This window comes from Tursiops truncatus, chromosome 2, assembly GCF_011762595.2.
Source record: "Tursiops truncatus isolate mTurTru1 chromosome 2, mTurTru1.mat.Y, whole genome shotgun sequence".
Lineage (NCBI taxonomy): Eukaryota > Metazoa > Chordata > Mammalia > Artiodactyla > Delphinidae > Tursiops > Tursiops truncatus.
In genome coordinates this window covers 83,304,825-83,324,657 of record NC_047035.1, presented here as the reverse complement: position 1 = coordinate 83,324,657, position 19,833 = coordinate 83,304,825, and the positions used below count along the sequence as shown (strand labels likewise).

General features: G+C 37.3%; 1 protein-coding gene across 1 annotated transcript in view; it reads right to left on the bottom strand.

Annotated features, from left to right (window-relative positions):
• Positions 1 to 19,833, bottom strand: part of BUB1B (BUB1 mitotic checkpoint serine/threonine kinase B) — a 56,645-nt gene that overhangs the window by 17,398 nt on the left and 19,414 nt on the right. Inside the window, exons 6-15 of the mRNA XM_019935283.3 lie at positions 18,465 to 18,634; positions 16,821 to 17,035; positions 16,557 to 16,648; positions 14,784 to 15,013; positions 8,274 to 8,386; positions 7,626 to 7,741; positions 7,004 to 7,053; positions 5,816 to 5,876; positions 5,576 to 5,681; positions 2,225 to 2,499 (exon numbers count right to left, since the gene is read on the bottom strand). Coding sequence (XP_019790842.1) covers positions 2,225 to 2,499; positions 5,576 to 5,681; positions 5,816 to 5,876; positions 7,004 to 7,053; positions 7,626 to 7,741; positions 8,274 to 8,386; positions 14,784 to 15,013; positions 16,557 to 16,648; positions 16,821 to 17,035; positions 18,465 to 18,634 — 1,428 coding nt within the window. The remainder of the gene's footprint in view (positions 1 to 2,224; positions 2,500 to 5,575; positions 5,682 to 5,815; positions 5,877 to 7,003; positions 7,054 to 7,625; positions 7,742 to 8,273; positions 8,387 to 14,783; positions 15,014 to 16,556; positions 16,649 to 16,820; positions 17,036 to 18,464; positions 18,635 to 19,833) is intronic.

Genomic DNA, 19,833 nt, shown 5'->3' with positions numbered 1-19,833 from the left:
GAAATTAAAGATGATACAAACAGATGGAGAGATATACTATGTTCTTGGATTGGAAGAATCAACTTTGTGAAAATGACTATACTACCCAAAGCAATCTACAGATTCAATGTAATCCCTATCAAACTACCAATGGCATTTTTCACAGAACTAGAACAAAAAATTTCACAATTTGTACAGAAACACAAAAGACCCCAAATAGCCAAAACAATCTTGCAAAAGAAAAACAGAGCTGGAGGAATCAGGCTCCCTGACTTCAGACTATACTACAAAGCTACAGTAATCAAGACAGTATGGTACTGGCACAAAAACAGAAATATAGATCAATGGAACAGGACAAAAAGCCCAGAGATAAACCCACGCACACATGGTCACCTTATCTTTGCTTTGGGTAGTATAGTCATTTTCACAAAGTTGATTCTTCCAATCCAAGAACATAGGAGGCAGGAATGTAGAATGGAGAAAAGACAGCCTCTTTAATAAGTGGTGCTGGGAAAACTGGACAGCTACATGTAAAAGAATGAAATTAGAACACTCCCTAACACCATACAGAAAAATAAACTCAAAATGGATTAAAGACCTAAATGTAAGGCCAGATACTATAAAACTCACAGAGGAAAACATAGGCAGAACACTCTATGACATAAATCACAGCAAGATCCTTTTTGACCCACCTCCTAGAGAAATGGAAATAAAAACAAAAATAAACAAATGGGACCTAATGAAACTTAAAAGCTTTTGTACAGCAAAGGAAACCATAAACAAGATGAAAAGACAACCCTCAGAATGGGAGAAAATAATTGTAAATGAAACACCTGACAAAAGATTAATCTCCAAAATATACGAGCAGCTCATGTAGCTCAATATCAAAAACACAAACAACCCAATCCAAAGATGGGCAGAAGACCTAAACAGACATTTCTCCAAAGAAGATATACAGATTGCCAAAAAACACATGAAAGAATGCTCAACATCACTAATCATTAGAGAAATGCAAATCAAAACTACAGTGAGGTATCACCTCACACCAGTCAGAATGGCTATCATCAAAATACCTACAAACAATAAATGCTGGAGAGGGTGTGGAGAAAAGGGAACCCTCTTGCACTGTTGGTGTCAATGTAAATTGATACAGCCACTATGGAGAACAGTATGGAGCTTCCTTTAAAAGCTAAAACTAGAATTCCTATATGACCCAGCAATCCCACTACTGGGCATATACCCTGAGAAAACCATAATTCAAAAAGAGTCATGTACCACAATGTTCAATGAAGCACTATTTACAATAGCCAGGACATGGAAGCAACCTAAGTGTCCACTGACAGATGAATGGATAAAGAAGATGTGGCACATATATACAATGGAATATTACTCAGCCATAAAAAGAAATGAAACTGAGTTATTTGTAGTGAGGTGGATGGACCTAGAGTCTGTCATACAAAGTGATACAAGTCAGAAAGAGAAAAATAGATGCTGTACGCTAACATATATATATGGAATCTAAAAGAAAAAAAAAAGGTTCTGATGAACCTAGGGGCAGGACACGAACAAAGTCACAGATGTGGAGAGTGGACTTGGGGACATGGAGAAGGGGAAGGGTGGGCTGGGACGAGGTGGGAGAGTAGCACTGACACGAATACACTACCAAATGTAAAATAGATAGTTAGTGGGAAGCAGCTTCATGGCACAGGGAGATCTGCTCAGTGCTTTGCGACCACCTGGAGTGGTGGGATGGGGAGGGTGGGAGGGAGACGCAGGAGGGAGGGGATATGGGGATATATGTGTGCATGTAGCTGAGTCACTTTGTTGTACAGCAGAAACTAACACAACACTGTAAAGCAATTATACTCCAATAAAGATGTTAAAGAAAACCAAAAACATGTCTCTAATTGCCTATTTGAAATTAGCATCAACCTACTCTACCATTATTTTAACCTCAATATTAAAGGAAAAATAAATGCCTCGTCTCTACCAATCAGGTACACTTTGCTGAGTTTTCTCAAAGATACCATATCCGGCAAAATTTACTTTTAACCCTTAGAATCAAATCAGATACTAAATCCCATTAACACTTTATCTGGAGGAGCCCAGCTGTCAGGTAAAGCACTTAGCACAGTACCCAGCAGGTAGTAAAAGCTTCATAATTGATTGCTATAACTGACAAGCACACACAGAATAAGAAAGCCCTCAAACAACCTGATTTGTACAACCTATAATCACCAGTCACCTCAGCTTCTTGATGCTGAGAGTTGGATTGTAGATAGTGCCACAAGCAGTTTGCTGGTCCTCAGAAGTCTTCACATCTAGGTCCTCTTCCTGCAACAGTCTCTCAGGATCAGAAGGGAGATCCTTCAAGGATATTATCTCATGAAAAGGAGTGGATGCAAAACGAGCTGCTCTAGCGAAGTCACAAGTGTCTTCTGGGTTAGGACAAATAGTTACATTCCTGAAACCTGTGATAATAGCATCCTCACTCAAGGGCTCAATTCCTGTAAATTCATCCTGAAAAACCACAAAAAACTTAGCTCAAACATTTCAGTGAGCATATGAATGGCCTATCTTTTTTAGTGAAAGAGATACATATTAGATAAGTGATTTTTAACACAGGGTGCAAAAGCATCATATCAGAATCTCTAGAGAAAGACAAATTTAAAAAGCACATCATTACATTTGAGGAAAAAGGTTTTGTATTATGAAAACAGCAAATTATATATCATCGAAAAATACACTGTGAGGATTCTCCATACAAAGGAAAAATACTGGACAATGTTTTTTTCCCAACCAATTTCACCTAGGAACTAGAGGACTAATGCTATTTTTCTTCTGGCTTTGGCCTAGAATATGTTCCAATAATCTGCTATCCTCCTAGCTTTTAAGTCTTTTTCTTTGACAAATGTTTAATTTCTATTTTATTTCTTAAAGGTAATTCATGATCATGGTAGAAAATATGGGAAAAAAAGTATAAAATAATGGAAAACATTTAAAATACGCCTTTGTCGCCATAAAAAAAATACACCTTTGTCTTTAAAAGTAATACAGGTATATAGTTTTAAAAAGTCAACTAGTTTAAAAGGATATATAGTGAAAAAGTCTCCTTTCCACACTTGATTCCCCCTGACGTCTCCACTCCAGTTACTACTCCCCAGAGGCAACTGCTATGACCATATACATCTGGTAGGATACATGCACAAGCATATTCTATGCATTTAAAAAAGAGGTTTTAAAACAAGTGAAATTATAGCATCTATGCTAGTCTATATTATTCCTTCTCATTATATTTTTTAGTATATTTTCTGTGCTATTAAAAATTCTTTAGAAACATGATGGTAACATTGTGGGTTTATCAGAAGTTGACCTAATGTTTTAGGTTATCCCCTGTTTTTCACTGTCATAAAACTATTTTAAATATTCTTGTAGATTTAAATCTTTAAGAATATGTTAACTTTCTTAGGAATAATTCATAAAAGTAGAACTATCAGGTCAAAAAGGTAATTGAACACTAAGTGTCTTTATACATACCGCCCTCAGAGGGATTGTACCATTTTATACATTTACCTGAAGTACACAAAAGTGCCTATTTCATTTAACCCTTATAGATACTAGATATTAATTTTCTAAATCATTACCAATATGATATATACTCTGAATTTCTGACTCAACATTATTTAGTAGAGGTGAGACACATCTAGAAGAAACAATAAGTGAAACTAAAAAATTGTAAGATTAGAGTAAAATAGATGTCTGCAGTCTAAGAATACATTTTATGAAATTCTACTTATGGCCCTATTAGTTTAGACACTTTAAATTTTTTTTTTTGGTAGGGGAAAGAATCCTGGTAGGTACCTATTAACAAAATTCAAGTAAGAGGTTTAAGACAAAAAAACTAGATTGAGACTTACCCCTTTAATAATTTAGTCCATCCTTGAACAGCTGAACCTAGAACCACTACCTCCAAATCTAGCCTATCCATCTATTCTCTGGTGGTATTCTCCAGAACACAGTATGTAAAACTTACTCTTCTACATCATTATCTTCTCATAGCAGTCAGTGGACTACCTATATTAGAATTACCTGGGAAACTATTTAAAACAAATAAAAATACATGCTTGGGTTTTATCCCTGGAAATTCCAATTCAGTATAGTTGGAATGGGGCCTGACCACCTTTAGTCATAAATGGCTCCCGAGGTTCCTCTGGGTTGCTGGAAATTTTCTGTATCTTGACATGGGTGAAGACCGCACAGATATTCACATATATAAAAATTAATATTTGTGCAGTTTATGAATATAAAATATACCTCAATAAATAAGTAAACAAAAACATGTTTGAGTCATTCCCTAGGATGTGGAGAATATACTGTTTTAAATCAGTGTTTTAAATCACTGTAGCTACTGATCATGTCTCCCCTTAAAAGTCTTCAGATTAAACATACTCAGTTCCCTTCAATCTCAAGACAAGTTTCCAGATGCTGGTTTAAGACTTCAATGAAATGTCACTGATAAAGTTTATTTACTTTGTCTTGAATATCTACACAGGGTCTTTTTTTATCCTAAGTATTATCATGTCACTAGTCCACAGTGATTAAAATAAAACATTACTACAAAAAAAAAAGGTTCGTTCACATAACTCTTTCATTGCCAATGTTTCATAAACATTTTATAAGATCCTTGGCTTTCAAGGCAGTGATTTTTCCCCCACTTTAAAAAACTGAGATATAATTAACATACCCAAAACTTCACCCTTTAAAAGTGTGCATTTCAGTGGTTTTTAGTATATTCATAGGGCTTTGCAACCATCACCATCTAACTCCAGAACATCTTCATCACCTCAAAAAGAAACACCATATCCATTTGTAGTCACTTTCCAACCCACTCTCTCCCTAATCCCCTGGAAATCCCTAATCTACTTTCTGTCTTTATGGATTTGCCTATTCTGGACATTTCACATAAATGGAATCATACAATATGTGTTCTTTTGTGTGTGGCTTCATTTTAGCAGTGTTTTCAAGGTTCATTCATGTTGTAAGATATATCAGTACTTCATTCCTTCTTATGGCTGAATAATATTCCATTGTATGGATACACAACGTTTTGTTTATCCATGTATCAGTTGACGAACACTGGGCTGTTTCCAGTTTTTGGCTATTATGAAAAATGCTGCTATGAACATTCATGTAAAGCTTTTTGTGTGAAGATATGTTTTAAATTCTTTTGGATATATACCTAGGAGGGAATTGCTGGATCATATGGTAACTCTATGTTCAACATTTTGAAGAACTGCCAAACTGTTTTCCAAAGAGGATGCATCATTTCACATTCTCACCAGCAAAGTATGAGGGTTCTAGTTACTTCCCATCCTCACCAACACTTGTTGTCTTTTTGATTATAGCCATCCTAGAGCATGTGTGCAACATTTCACTGTGGTTTTGATTTTCATTCTCTGATAACAGATGGTTTTGAGCGTCTTTTCACGTGCTTATTTCAAGCCAATAATTTTCATTTTAACCCTAAACTTTTGTGAGAATTGAATGAAACTATCCACTAGTCCATTTATATAAACTTAGGGATATTGCTCCTTACACAAACATCTGGAGATACATCCTCATTTGAGGTGATGCTTTCTGAAGTTTTGAGAACTGCAAGGGGCCTTCGTTGGGCTAAAACCCGTGGGGGATCTGCAGAAGGACTGGAAAAAGACATATTTCATTCAGCAATTTTTCTCTTAACATAGATAACAGTAACCCCCTGTTTCATCCTCATTTATAATAATAGAAAACTTTTAATTGTCGAAACAAAACAAAACCAAAAAACCCCTCAAACCTGATAGTCTTTTTTTCTGAAAGAAGAAATTCATCAAAAATGGAGAAAGGTACACTGGAACCTATAGAAAGAGAGACTAAATTTACACTCTTAAGAGTAAATGCCCTACTCTTCAAGACAACTAGGTCAATTAACATTTTTGCTGTTTGAAAGCATAAAGACAATTTTGTTTATCTTTTATAATAAATAATTTCAAATATATAAAAGTAGACGTCATTTAATAACAATTACCTAAACATGGATGATCTTGTGTCATCTTTATTTCCCACTACTACTCCCCCAAACCTAACCCAATTCTGGATTATTTTGAAGCAAATACAAAACACCGTATCATTGCATATGTAAATATTTTAGTACATATTTCTTAAAGAGATAGCCTCTTTTTAAAAAGCATAATCTCAAAACATGATCATACCTATAGAATTAACAATTTCTGTATTCAAATATCCAGTCAGAGGTTTCACATTTTACCAAAACTTTCTAGAAAGTTTGAATTAGGAATGCAAAGTAGATTCATACACTGTGACTAGTTGAAATGCCTCTTAAATTGCTTTTATTTTATAGGGTTTTTGTTTTTGCTATTAATTTTTTATTTTAGAAACTGGGTTGTTTGCCCCATAATGCTGGATTTTTTGCCAATTATATTGTTTCACATGTTCTTCTATGCTTTGCATTTCCTATAAATTAATGGTTAGAATTAGAGGTTTAATCAGATTCTACTGAATTTTTTTAACTACTTATAGATGGATATTCATGTTTCTACCACTTTTAACATGTTTCTGAAAAGACAACAAATTTGAATATAAAATAGCTTTAGTTTTAAGCTTTCCCCCTCATTCTTCCAAAAAACCACTTTCCACTCTTGGCTGCTGGGTACTACTGATATGCTTAGCTAGAGTACACTAACTAAAGTGGAAGATTATTTTGTAGTTAGTATAAATTTAAATTACATTTAAACCAAATATTTTAAAGCAATGAGTTATTTTATAAAAATATTCTTTCAAATGTCTAACATATCTTGAATCATATGCTTATAACTGAATTCCCTGATTCAAATATAACAGTACCTTAGTCCCTCTCTCTGCTTTCTTTCAAATCCTTTTACCACAATCAAGAAAAGTATTTACACTTATTACATAATGCCTTTGTATCAGTAAGTTCTTCATGAGATTGTCAAATAAAACTCACTTTTAGAATGAGGCTGTTCTTGCCAAATGTTTTCTGCAAGTGAAGTTTCCCTGTGAAGAAATTTGTTTTAAAACATGTGCTTAGTACCCACAGAAAGAATTATTTAATCCTTAAAAGTCCAAGAGGTCTTTTTATTAAATATAATCTTCTTCACTCTAAGATAAAGAAAATATTCTAGTACCATTAAACCAAATTCTTTAAGATAGAACCTTCAGTCATTAAAATTGTCATAGAATTATATTTGATAACAGATGTTAAGTTACATTAACAGTATAAGCAGATTACAAAATGGTAAGCTTTCATTTTTATAAAACAAAACCAAAACAACAAATAAGAATATACCAATGTTAATACTAGTCATCTCTTGGTAGTAGAAATGGGTGGTATTATCATTTAAAAAATTATTTGGTTGTTTTTATAAGAAACATGTATTTTTTTTAATGGAAAAAAGCCAGCACCCAGACCTCCCTCATCAGCATCAAAGCTTATGTTGTGACAAAGACTTGGAAAAATCATGTCTCAATACTATAAAAGTTAAGGAGACTTCAAGTCACTAGAGAGTCAAAGGTCAGTTCTAGATGCCCTCCTATAAGCACCATCCCTCCCACCAATGCGGTCCTACCTGGCACAAGAGTTTACTGGGCAAACAGAATTGCATAGAGCCATTCCTGGTATTTCCTGAGACTCTGAAACAATTCGCAGTTCAGCTGTCTCCTTTGTAGACATCTTCTCTTCTTGCTATTTGCATTAAATAAACAAAATCAATGTGTCCCTACTATATAGAAAATGCTACCTATTCTCAAGTTTTAGTGCCAAAATTAACTTTACTATACTCTTCCCCTAGACATATATTAACCATATAAAATGTCTGTACCACAAAAGTTCTTCCCAATAATTTATGTTCCCAGTATAAACTGGTACTGTTGTACTCAACTGAGTAGTGGCACGGAAATACACACTAAATTTCTTTAGCTAATCTCATTTTAATGGAACATAACTAGAATAAAAATCTAAAGTAAGAAGTAACAGAATAGTGATTTAGAGTATAACTAAGAAGTCAATAGTCAATAAATTGCATCACTTATATGCCACAAATTCCATTTGAAGTCACCTGTTAAAATTACTTTCCTGCTCAACTTTACTGATACTAATAGCAAAGAAACTATCAGAAACTGAGTGGGTCTGACAGGACTTTTTACTTTCTATATTTTTATATTGTTTAAATTTGTTTCAATAAGCATTAGTTGTATGTATTGAAAAAGAGAATGACCTGATCACTTGCTCTTTCTTGCTGAGTAGTTTGGATTTCTTTTAGCTTCTTCTCCATCTCTTCAATCTGCTTCTGCATTTCTGCTCTCTTCTCTGCACTGGTCAGTAGCTCAGCTAGAAACAGTGAAGTTGGCTGAGGCATTACTCCTCATAGCAATTTATCCTGTCAAAAACTGTCTTTGGGGCTCATGTCCTCAACGTATGTTAATATTACAGATGAGAATGATACAAATGGAGCAAAGCCCTCAACTTGAGGTCTAGGTCTCTATTATTATTATTATTATTTTTTTGCAGTACACGGGCCTCTCACTGTTGTGGCCTCTCCCGTTGTGGAGCACAGGCTCTGGATGCGCAGGTTCAGCGGCCATGGCTCACGGGCCCAGCCGCTCCGCGGCATGTGGGATCTTCCCGCACCAGGGCACGAACCCGTGTCCCCTGCATCGGCAGGCGGACTCTCAACCACTGCGCCACCAGGGAAGCCCCAAGGTCTCTATTATTTATTCAGTCAATAAAAAATAGAATATCTATTATGTGCCAAGCACAACTTTAAGAATTTACGTTTTAGTGGTACATAATACAAAGTCCTTGGTCATGTGATGCTAACGTTCAATTTGGGACAAACACAGAAATTAACAAGAAAAATCAGTTTTAAAAATAAAACTAAATAGGTGATGTGAGAATGTGTCACTGGGTAGCGGGATGGAGGTCAGGGGCTACTTAAGACCAGAGATCAGGGAAGATCATCTAAGAAAGTTACATTAGAAAGCTGTAACCTGGATGACAAGGGGCCAGTCATATAAAGATCTGGGGAAAGATTTTAGGCCAAAGGACTAGCTGGCACAAAGGCCCTAATGCAGGAACAAGATTATTGTGTTCAAGGATCCAAAAGAAGGCCAACATGGTTGTAGCACAGATAGAGGGAGCAAACTAAAAGATGAGGTTGGAGAGGTAGGCAACGGCCAAATCACGTAGGGGTAAAGACACTGTACTGCATTCTAAGACAATGAAAAAACACTGGAGAATTTTAAATAAAGGAGTGACATGATCTGACTTCTTTTTTTGTGTGTGTGGTATGTGGGCCTCTCACTGTTGTGGCCTCTCCTGTTGCGGAGCACAGGCTCCGGACGCGCAGGCTCAACGGCCATGGCTCACGGGCCCAGCCGCTCCGTGGCATGTGGGATCTTCCCGGACCGGGGCACGAACCCGTGTCCCCTGCTTCGGCAGGCGGACTCTCAACCACTGTGCCACCAGGGAAGCCCATGATCTCACTTTTTAAAAAAGATAATTTGCTGTGAATAAAATGGACTGTGTTAAGGCCAGAATGAGGGCAGAAAGTCTAATCGCAGTAGTCCAGCTAAAAGACTGTGGTTTCGATAGAGGTAATAATGGGAATGGTGATAAATAAAAGATTTATGAAATTTCTTGGTGGTAAAGTTGATAGGCTTATTCATTAGATGTGGGGGAATGGTAAAGAAAGAGGGATCAGAGATGACTTCTGGACTTTTTTTGGCTTGAACTAACTGCGTGCATGGGGATGCCTTTTATTGAGATAGGGAAGCCTGTGGTACATTTGCATATTGGGGTGTGGTTTGTGACAGAAATCACTAACTTTGTTTTTCTTTAAAGTATTTATTTGGCTGCACCAGGTCTTAGTTGCAGCATGCAGGATCTTCCTTGCGGCATGCGGGATCTTTTAGTTGAGGTATGTAGGATATTTAGTTGCGGCATGCAAACTCTTAGTTGCAGCACGTGGGATCTAGTTCCCTGACCAGAGATCGGACCAGGGCCCGCTGCATTGGGAGTGCAAAGTGTTAGTCACTGGACCACCAGGGAAGTCCCAGTAACTATTTTTGGTTAGGTTGACTTTAAAATATCTATTAGGATAGCCAATAGATGCAGGCAACTAAATGTGAGTCTGCGGTTCAGATGAAATGTCAGGGATGGGGATATGAATTTGAGAGTCCATGGCTTGAAAACAGTATTTAATCTATTACCTAAAGATAGCTGTTGAAAGAAAAGATAATTGGGATACTTCAGAACTCTCCCCTGGGCCTCAAGAAGAGGTCCTGAATGAGAAGAACAGGAGTAAAGGAAACTGAATGGGAATACACATCAAGGAAGAAGCCAAGAGAAGCATTTCATATAGTATTTCATCAACTGTGCCAAATGAAGCCAAGAGGTCAATAAAGATCAGGACTGAGAAAGAGCCATAAGATTTGGCAAAAAGGAGGTTTCTGGTCACCGTGATGACTGGAATAGAAGGGATGCTTGAGGAAATAATAGGCAGCAAAAGATGATTACAATTCCCCCCAAATTTTGCTGTGAAAGAGAGTATAAAAACGGGGTAGTAGCTAGAGAAGAATATGAGGATAATGGAGATTTTTTCTTTTCCTTTTTTTTTTAAAGAATGGGGACATTAGAGTATATATGTATAAATTAGTGAGAATGGTTTAGTAAAAAGGGAAAATACTGGAAGGGGAAGAAAAAAGGGCCACTCCTTTGATAAGAACAGAGAAACATTAATTTTTTAAAAAATTTATTTATTTATTTATTTACTGGCCGTGTTGGGTCTTCATTGCTGCCCACGGGCTTTCTTTAGTTGTGAGTGGGGCTACTCTTCGTTGGGGTGCACAGACTTCTCATTGCGGTGGCTTCTCTTGTTGCGAAGCATGGGCTCTAGGGGCGCAGGCTCAGTAGTTGTGGCACACGGGCTCAGCTGCTCCGTGGCATGTGGGATCTTCCCAGACCGGGGCTCGAACCCGTGTCCCCTGCATTGGCAGGCAGATTCTTAACCACTGCACCACCAGGGAAGCCCCAGGGAAACGTTAATTTTAACAGAAAGAATGAGTGTATAGGTACAGACTGCAGATATGGTAGATTTGGTGGAAGAAAATGGTGTTACCATTACATTCCTTCTATTTTCTCAATGAAATTAGAAACGAGATTATAGGTGAGGAGGGACAGGGATGCAGATTTGAAAATATGAAAGAAAATTAAATTAGTTGTTTAGCAGAAAGAAGAAATTCACCTACCAGGAAACTAGAATGATTGTTAGGCACTGGTAAATGCTCATTTGAGATTTGTGGTCAAGAATTTAAAATGACTGGACAGCTACATGTAAAAGAATGAAATTAGAACACTCCCTAACACTATACACAAAAATAAACTCAAAATGGATTAAAGACCTAAATGTAAGACTGGACCGTATAAAACTCTTAGAGGAAAACATAGGAAGAACACTCTTTGACATAAATCACAGCAAGATCCTTTTTGACCCACTTCCTAGAGAAATGGAAATAAAAACAAAAATAAACAAATGGGACCTAAGGAAACTTAAAAGCTTTTGCACAGCAAAAGAAATCATAAGCAAGACGAAAAGACAACCCTCAGAATGGGAAAAAATATTTGCAAACGAAGCAATTGACAAAGGATTAATGTCCAAAATATATAAACAGCTCATGCAGCTCAATATCAAAAAAACAAACAACCCAATCAAAAAATGGGTGGAAGACCTACATAGACATTTCTCCAAAGAAGACATACAGATGGCCAAGAGGCACATGAAAAGATGCTCAACATCACTAATTATTAGAGAAATGCAGATCAAAACTACAATGAAGTATCACTTCACACCGGTTAGAATGGGCATCATCAGAAAATCTACAAACAATAAATGCTGGAGAGGGTGTGGAGAAAAGGGAACCCTCCTGCACTGTTGGTGGGAATGTAAACTGATACAGCCACTATGGGGAACAGTATGGAGGTTCCTTAAAAAACTAAAAATAGAACTACCATATGACCCAGCAATCCCACTACTGGGCATATACCCAGAAAAAACCGTAATTCAAAAAGACACACGCACCCCAATGTTCATTGCAGCACTATTTACAATAGTCAGGTGATGGAAGCAACCTAAATGTCCATCAACAGATGAATGGATAAAGAAGATGTGGTACAGGCTTCCCTGGTGGCAGAGTGGTTAAGAATCCGCCTGCCAATGCAGGGGACACAGGTTCAAGTCCTGGTCCAGGAAGATCGCACATGCCGCGGAGCAGCTAAGCCCATGTGCCACAGCTACTGAGCCTGTGCTCTAGAGCCTGCGAGCCACAACTATTGAAGCCCGTGTGCCTAGAGCCTGTGCTCCGCAACAAGAGAAGCCCGCGCACCACAACGAGAAGCCCGGGCACCACAACAAAGAGTAGCCTCTGCTCGCTGCAACTAGAGAAAGCCCGCGCACAGCAACGAAGACCCAATGCAGCCAAAAATAAATAAATTTATATATTAAAAAAAAAGATGTGGTATATATATACAATGGAATATTACTCAGCCATAAAAAGGAACGAAATTGGGTCATTTGTAGAGATATGGATGGAACTAGAGACTGTCATACAGAGTGAAGTAAGTCAGAAAGAGGAAAACAAATATGGTATATATTTGCATATATGTGGAATAAATGTGCATATATTTCCACATATATGTGGAATCTGGGAAAATGGTACAGATGAACTGGTTTGCAAGGCAGAAATAGAGACACAGATGCAGGGAACAAACGTATGGCTACCAAGGGCGGAAAGTGTGGGGTGGGATGAACTGGGAGATTGGGATTGACATATATACACTAATATGTATAAAATAGATAACTAACAAGAACCTGCTGTATAGCACAGGGAACTCCACTTCGCTGTACAGTAGAAACCAATACAACATTGTAAAACAACTATACCCCCCCCACAAAAAAAAGAATTTAAAATGAGACCGATGCACACAGTTGCATTTTTCTCCAGCTACATTTAAACTATCAATACTTGGATGCAGGTACAGAGTGTGAGCAGAGAGCTGGATTTAAGCAGGGTTGAGGTTCTGCCAGGTGAATACAGTATAGTGGATCATGTAGGGAGTAGAAAGTAAGATATGAGCCAGGTGCTTAGTCAGTTAATGAGTGACAGGGAGTGACTAAAAAGTCTGAGGTGAGAACACTAAGGAGGTTGAAGAGGCAGAAAAAAAAAAATTGGAAGACATGAATCCGAAAGAAGCTTTTTGAAGGAGGATGGGGAATATGGTTTGGAAGTAGCACTGGTAAGAAAGGATAACAGCCTTGTCTTTAGGCCCAACCTGTGGCTTCCTCATTTCTCATATCCCTACCTGAGAGTGAAAGTCTGCAACAATCTTTGAAGCTAATTTTCAGTATAAGAAGAAACCTCTTTCTTATAGGCATAAGGATTTATAAGAGTACAAACTAGATTCAGAGACAAGTTTAGGAAATGAGTATTAAAATATCCTCAAAGGTCAATACTTTTTTTAACTACTCAAATCCCAACTAACCCTAGCTCAGGTCCTTCTTTGGCTAGTTGAGAATAAAATGTACTATTTTACCGGTATATACTTGGCATAGCTAGAGCCTTCCCTTTAGGAAGCAGTAGTTTTAATCTAAGTACCTAGTTCCTTTCCCAGCTCATATTTGGCTACTTTGCTAGCCTACTTCTTTGTTGTGGTGGTTCCCACTTTGAAAAGCTTTACACAACCAGCTCCTTGCTTTTTAACCATTCCCTGTCTCCTACCTAGACACGTAGATTCCATTTTTCAATGTATTATTTGAGCCCAGAGCACTTCTGTCAACCTTGGAAGGCACCAGTTGATGTAACAAATAGGGCAATTCCAAACGTACAGTCTGCTTTACAGACGTTTGCTTCTAACTTGTCACCTGGAACTCTGAAATATATTTTTCTCAAACAAATTACAAGTGATGGTTAAGTTTCCCAGCTAGCCTTATGAATGCCACGTCTCCTTAAGTGAGCTGAGCTGCAATAGTAGGTTACTCTGGATGCCTGTGTTTAAAAAAAAAAAAAAATTTCTTCTTTCTTGGTATAGATCCTAGTCAAAATGTCTAAATGAATGAAATTTATTTCTGGACTCTCCCTTACCTCCCTTTCTGTACTCTCGCGCATCTTCTAATGCCTTAAGCTCCAAATGCTATACTTCCCTACTTTCAGCCTATTCTGCACACCTCTTGCCCCCAAGTACTTCTAGGCTTCAGAATCAGAACCACTTCCCACTTCCCCCAAATTCCCAGTTTTTCAATTTATAGTGAAGCTTCCCTTAACTTAGAAAGAACATAATGTCTTTACTAATCAGTACACATCACTATCATCTAAATGAGTGAGTATGTTAACCTAAATAAGCCCTGGGAGAAATTTCGGCTGAAGTATCAAAAGTAAAGTGAAATATTTAGGAAATGTTAGGAAAAGCACTGTCTGCCGATTGCAGGGAAATTATGAATTGGTCATGCAGTTCCTTTACTTTTGAACACAAACTTAGTTGCTTAATATTTTTCCTCAGGGGTTTCATGGAAAGCAACAATGGAAATTCAGCCTAAATGGAGAAACATAGAAACCACAGAAGCATCACATAAAGGTAAACACAATGGGGTAATTTTCCTCAGACTTAACATATCAACTCAATCTTCCTACAACTAAGTTATTTTTACAAACTTGAACTAGATCAATACACATACCTTCTCTTCGCTCTTTTAATTTCTTCCGGAAAACCTCAGCCCGGATCTCCTCAAAGGAGAACTCCCCCACTCCTGCATAAATCTTCTCCTTACAATACATCATTTTCTCTTTCTTCTCCTCAGACTCTTGCTGAAGGCTCTGAACTCTTTGCAGGAGATCTCCTTCTTCCTTTCCAGGCTTTCTTGTGCTTAGAATGTGGTTTATACTGGGTTCAATTTTACATGGTGTCCTAAAAGAAGCAAGATAATTATTATTCACCATACAGATCAAATGAGTTATTTCTTACGTTTTGACAGAACACAGGGACAATGTCAGTAGTGAGGCTATATGTGAGCGATTCCAAAAAAACAAAAACAAAAAAGACTGAGAAAACAGGCTAAAAATAATTTACATGGTCCATCAACAATTATGTTCTGAGTACTACTATGATGAAGAAAGAAATTAGGTGTAAGTTAGGTTCATCATATAGCTTTTATTAGTTATAGGTAAAAATAAATCTGAATACCATATCTTTTTTTTAAAGGAGGTAATATTTTTATTAAAAAAATTGTTTTTATTGAAGTATAGTTGATTTGTGTTCGTTTCAGATGTACAGCAAAGTGATTCACTTATACATATATATATATATATATATATATACTTATAGATATATTCTTTTTCAGATTCTTTTCCCTTACAGGTTATTACAAAATATTGAGTATAGTTCCCTGTGCTATACAGTAGGTCCTTGTTGGTTATCTATTTTACATATAGTAGTGTGTATATGTTAATCCCAACCTCCTAACTTATCTCTCCCCTCATCTTTCCCCTTTGGTAACCATAAGTTTATTTTCTATGTCTGTGGAAATATCTAAATCAAAGCCAGTGTATGAAATGAAGTTAACTTATGCAATACAGCCCATTTTCCATTGTTTAGCACCCCAAAGAATTAGAGTTAGGAATATAGCATTTAGGGAACTGATGATGTGAAATTCAATGTTCTCAGCTGAGGGGGAAGAATGAGAGTGGTAATATAGGTTTGAAAAGAATGAAGCATAAAGTACCTCAATCGGGATAGGGCAGATGTTCTCAATCTGGACAATGGATCAGAAACACTTATGTATCTTTTATTTTCTTATGTACCTTTTTACAACTAAAGATACCTGGTCTTCACCTCAGATACACTGGATCAGAACCTTGAATGGCCCAAGCATCTACATGCTTAAAAGCCTTCCTCAACTGATAAAAGACTCTATGAAAATCCCACACAAACATCATACCTAGCATATACGAAGGGTTATAGCTTAGTTATGAGGAAACTCTTGCCATGGGGTGCAAAATACGACCTAATATTAGAACTCCACAATGTTACATATTAGACTGAATCTCAGACTGCCTGTTTATTTAATCATCATCTATCATATTTTTTCTTTTAAACAGAAATGCCAAGGGTTAGGAAGAAAAAGACATCCAGAAAGAAAAAGCAGGTTACGAGGAAAAACTGCCATAATTTCTCATTACTGTCAATAACAAAGGTAGAACACCTCATTTAAATCACAGTGACTGTCTTTGACTACAGCAATGTAAATATAAACCTATTGAGTTTATTCCTTAATAATACCAACAAATAGTCTTTTAGCCCTAACATACTCAAAAAAATATAGATGTAAAGGAAATAAAACTTTGGTTTACCTTCATCCCCACAAAGAAGAAAATGCCTTTGGGAACTAGGATAGGTGCCCCTGCCCACTCTTCATAATTCCCACCTCAAAATATCTGGAAACCAAACTCACATAACTGGCTGTTGTGCAGTCTCTTCCACATATGGAGTAAAACTGGGAAGCACAGGGGGTACAGCTGTCATAGAAGCTGCATTGCCACGAGGCTGGCGATGAAGAAGAAAACTAAAGTTACCATGGTTTTACATTCTGACACAACATATGCCGACCATGCCTAATTATTCAAGAGGAATTAAGAGAGATGCTAAAAATACTCATCTACTCTAACTCTGAAGTCTTTGTTATGTCAGCAAATAAACTGGATCTAAGAGTCCTTACCCTGTATTCCAAAGGCCTGCCTGTGTTCCAAGGGCCAGCTTGCAGCTCATTCTCTTTGGCCCTGGACACAGGAGGTGCTATCCATGGCTGCCCTGTAGGCCTAGATGACTCCGCTCTAGAAGGTTCATCAGCATTTTCATCAAAAACAGTAATTCTAGAATTACTTTGCATCTGTTGAAGAACTGGATTTTGGAGTCCTCTGTTGTGCCTTGGAGCTAAGAGAAAAATATTAAAACTCCATGTAAAATCTTTAATTATCAATTTAGATGCCCAAGAAGGTATACCTAATTCTTTCCCAAATCAAGGAGATTACTTCTACTACCACACAATCATAGATTTTTTTAAATAATAATTTTAAAAACCTTAATGGATCAAATTAGTAATTTTTAAGTCCATTCTGTATGTTACTTATACCCTACCTCTTTTCCCTCACCTGTAATCTTTTATGCATAGATATCCAAGAAACAAATTCTACATCTTCCTTCAGTCATCATTCTAACATTGCCTAATTTTACCAGACTAACCTAATCTTAATCTTCATTTTTCAGTTTAAAACTTTCCCTCAATGGAAATCAGCTGAAATGTACTGAATCTAGAAAAAACAAATTAGCCCACTTATTAGTGGTATTCTCTTTAGTGGGGCTGCTTATTAGAATCAAGCTTCATCATGATCTGGATGAAATATTCTTTAAGACTATATTCCTTATACCCTAATTCTCAGATCTCCAAGGAACATTCTGAGTATTAATTTTTATTTATTTTTGGCAGCGTTGGGTCTTTGTTGCTGCACACGGACTTCTCATTGCAGTGGCTTCTCTTATTGGGGAGCACGGGCTCCAGGGCGCACAGGCTTCAATGGTTGTGGCGCACAGGCTCTAGAGCGCAGGCTCAGTAGTTGTGGTGCATGGGCTTAGCTACTCTGTGGCATGTGGGATCTTCCCAGACCAGGGCTCAAACCCATGTCCCCTGCATTGGCAGGCAGATTCTTAACCACTGTGCCACCAGGGAAGTCCCCATTCTGAGTATTAAAAGTTGATATCAGGAAAGGGATAAGAGATCTTTTAAAAATCTGGTCTACATGTCTAACTGCTATAAATTTGGTTAATAATTATTTATCTTTGTACCTTCCACTCAATTTTGCTGTAAACCTAAATTTCCCTAAAAAATAGTGAATTTTTAAAAAAGCTATTACTGATCATCTTTAGGTATACAAAGACAGCCCAATTTCTGACCCCTCAAAAGCTGAAGACCAAGTTAAAACATTCTTTGAGGATTTGGTACATGTAAGCTTTATTTTGATAATACTTGCTATATTATTGCATATATTCTTTCAACTAACAACTAAAACTGAGAAACTCTAGATGCTCCCTGTATATTAGGTTAGGTTTTTTTCTCTCTCTCTCTTTTTCTTTTGCATTATAAGGGCCTCAGAATGGGTTTTTCTTAATTAAGAGACAAAATGCTGACATGTTTTAGTGTTACTGCACACTGTGATCTCAGTTCTCCTTAGACTTTTCTTTTTTGCCACCTAGTACTCAGAACAGAAGGACAATGTCCACATATATATTTATACATGTTCTCCTTACATAATTTGCCTACCACCTGAGACGAAGAGCTTCCCATAACAACACTTAACAAACTTACCCTTGAGAGCACCTCCTACACGGCTGATTGGAGCTCTTGCTGTCTTCTTCCCTTTGCTTTTTAGTTCAGCCAATGTGCTTCGTTGTGGTTCAGAAGATCCAAAAACTTCCTCCTCCTCTTCTTTCTCAAGTGCCAACAGAGTTTGCCGAGACACTCGAGCTTGGAATTGTCTGAAGTAAGAGAATGGACAATTAACATTTGGTGGGATGAACACTACTCACCAGATTCAAATTTCTTAATTTGTTAAATAAACAAGGGCGAAAAGTGGGATAAGGAAAGAAATATATACAAATAGCCAAAAGAAAGTGTTTAATCTCTCAGGAATAAAGAAAGCCACCTTGAAATCAGAAATGGTTTTGGCTAGAATGATTTAGCTCCCCCTCTGTATGTCCAAACTTGACCAATTAAAAATACTCTGAAGAGCACGAGTAAGTTGATCTCAGGATCAGATCAGGATGTCTAAGATTAAGATCATAGAATTTATTAAGATGAGACTTTCCCACCAACTTTTTAAACTCACGAAATAGTTGAAAGAGTAAATGAGCACCGATATACCCTTTACCTAGATTCACTAATTGTTAACATCTTGCCACGTCTATTTTTATCGCTGCATGTCTTTCTCTCTCTACATAGAATCCCCACCCTACCCCCTACCCCACCATTTTTCCTGAATCAGATGAAATGAAGTTGCATCCAACAGGACATTTTACTTTAGTAAAGCTGGCAGAAGTTTGAAGTCTAAACTTCCTGTGCTGCTGCCCAAGTTTCAAGCATTATCAAAAGGGTGAAAAAACTGAATAAACTGCGAACGCTGGCCAAGATGGAACAAGCTCATGATAGCTTCTCTCTCTCTCACTGATTAGAATTAAAAACGTTAGACAAAATCCAAAAAGCAACTGAGATCTCTGAAATGTAAACAAAAGCAAGTGGACTGTGGAGAGGAGTCAAACTTGAAGAAACAACCCACACAGGGCTGCTTCCTGGTTTCTTTTTTTTTTCCCCTTCATCTCTTTTCCTCACTTTGAATTGTTACACTGGTGGTGTGGAAAGCTAAAACTCCTAGAGAAACCTCATCTTTCTGGCCAGAGGACTGGGAAAACAGGACTCTGAGGGCCAATGAGTATGGGAGAAACATTGGAGAGGATGAGCTGAAGAAAGGGATCTCCTAATTCTATACATAAATTGGCACAAGCTCTGGACTCACCCCTGAGCTATGCATACACAGGGCAGACCCAAAGCAGCAGAGAAAAGGCTTTGAGAATTGAACTATAGTATAAACCACTGCCCAAGTCCTAGACTAACCCCAGAGCAACAGACACATGGGATAGACCCAAAGGTCTTTGGAAAATTGAACTGACACTGGAACCAA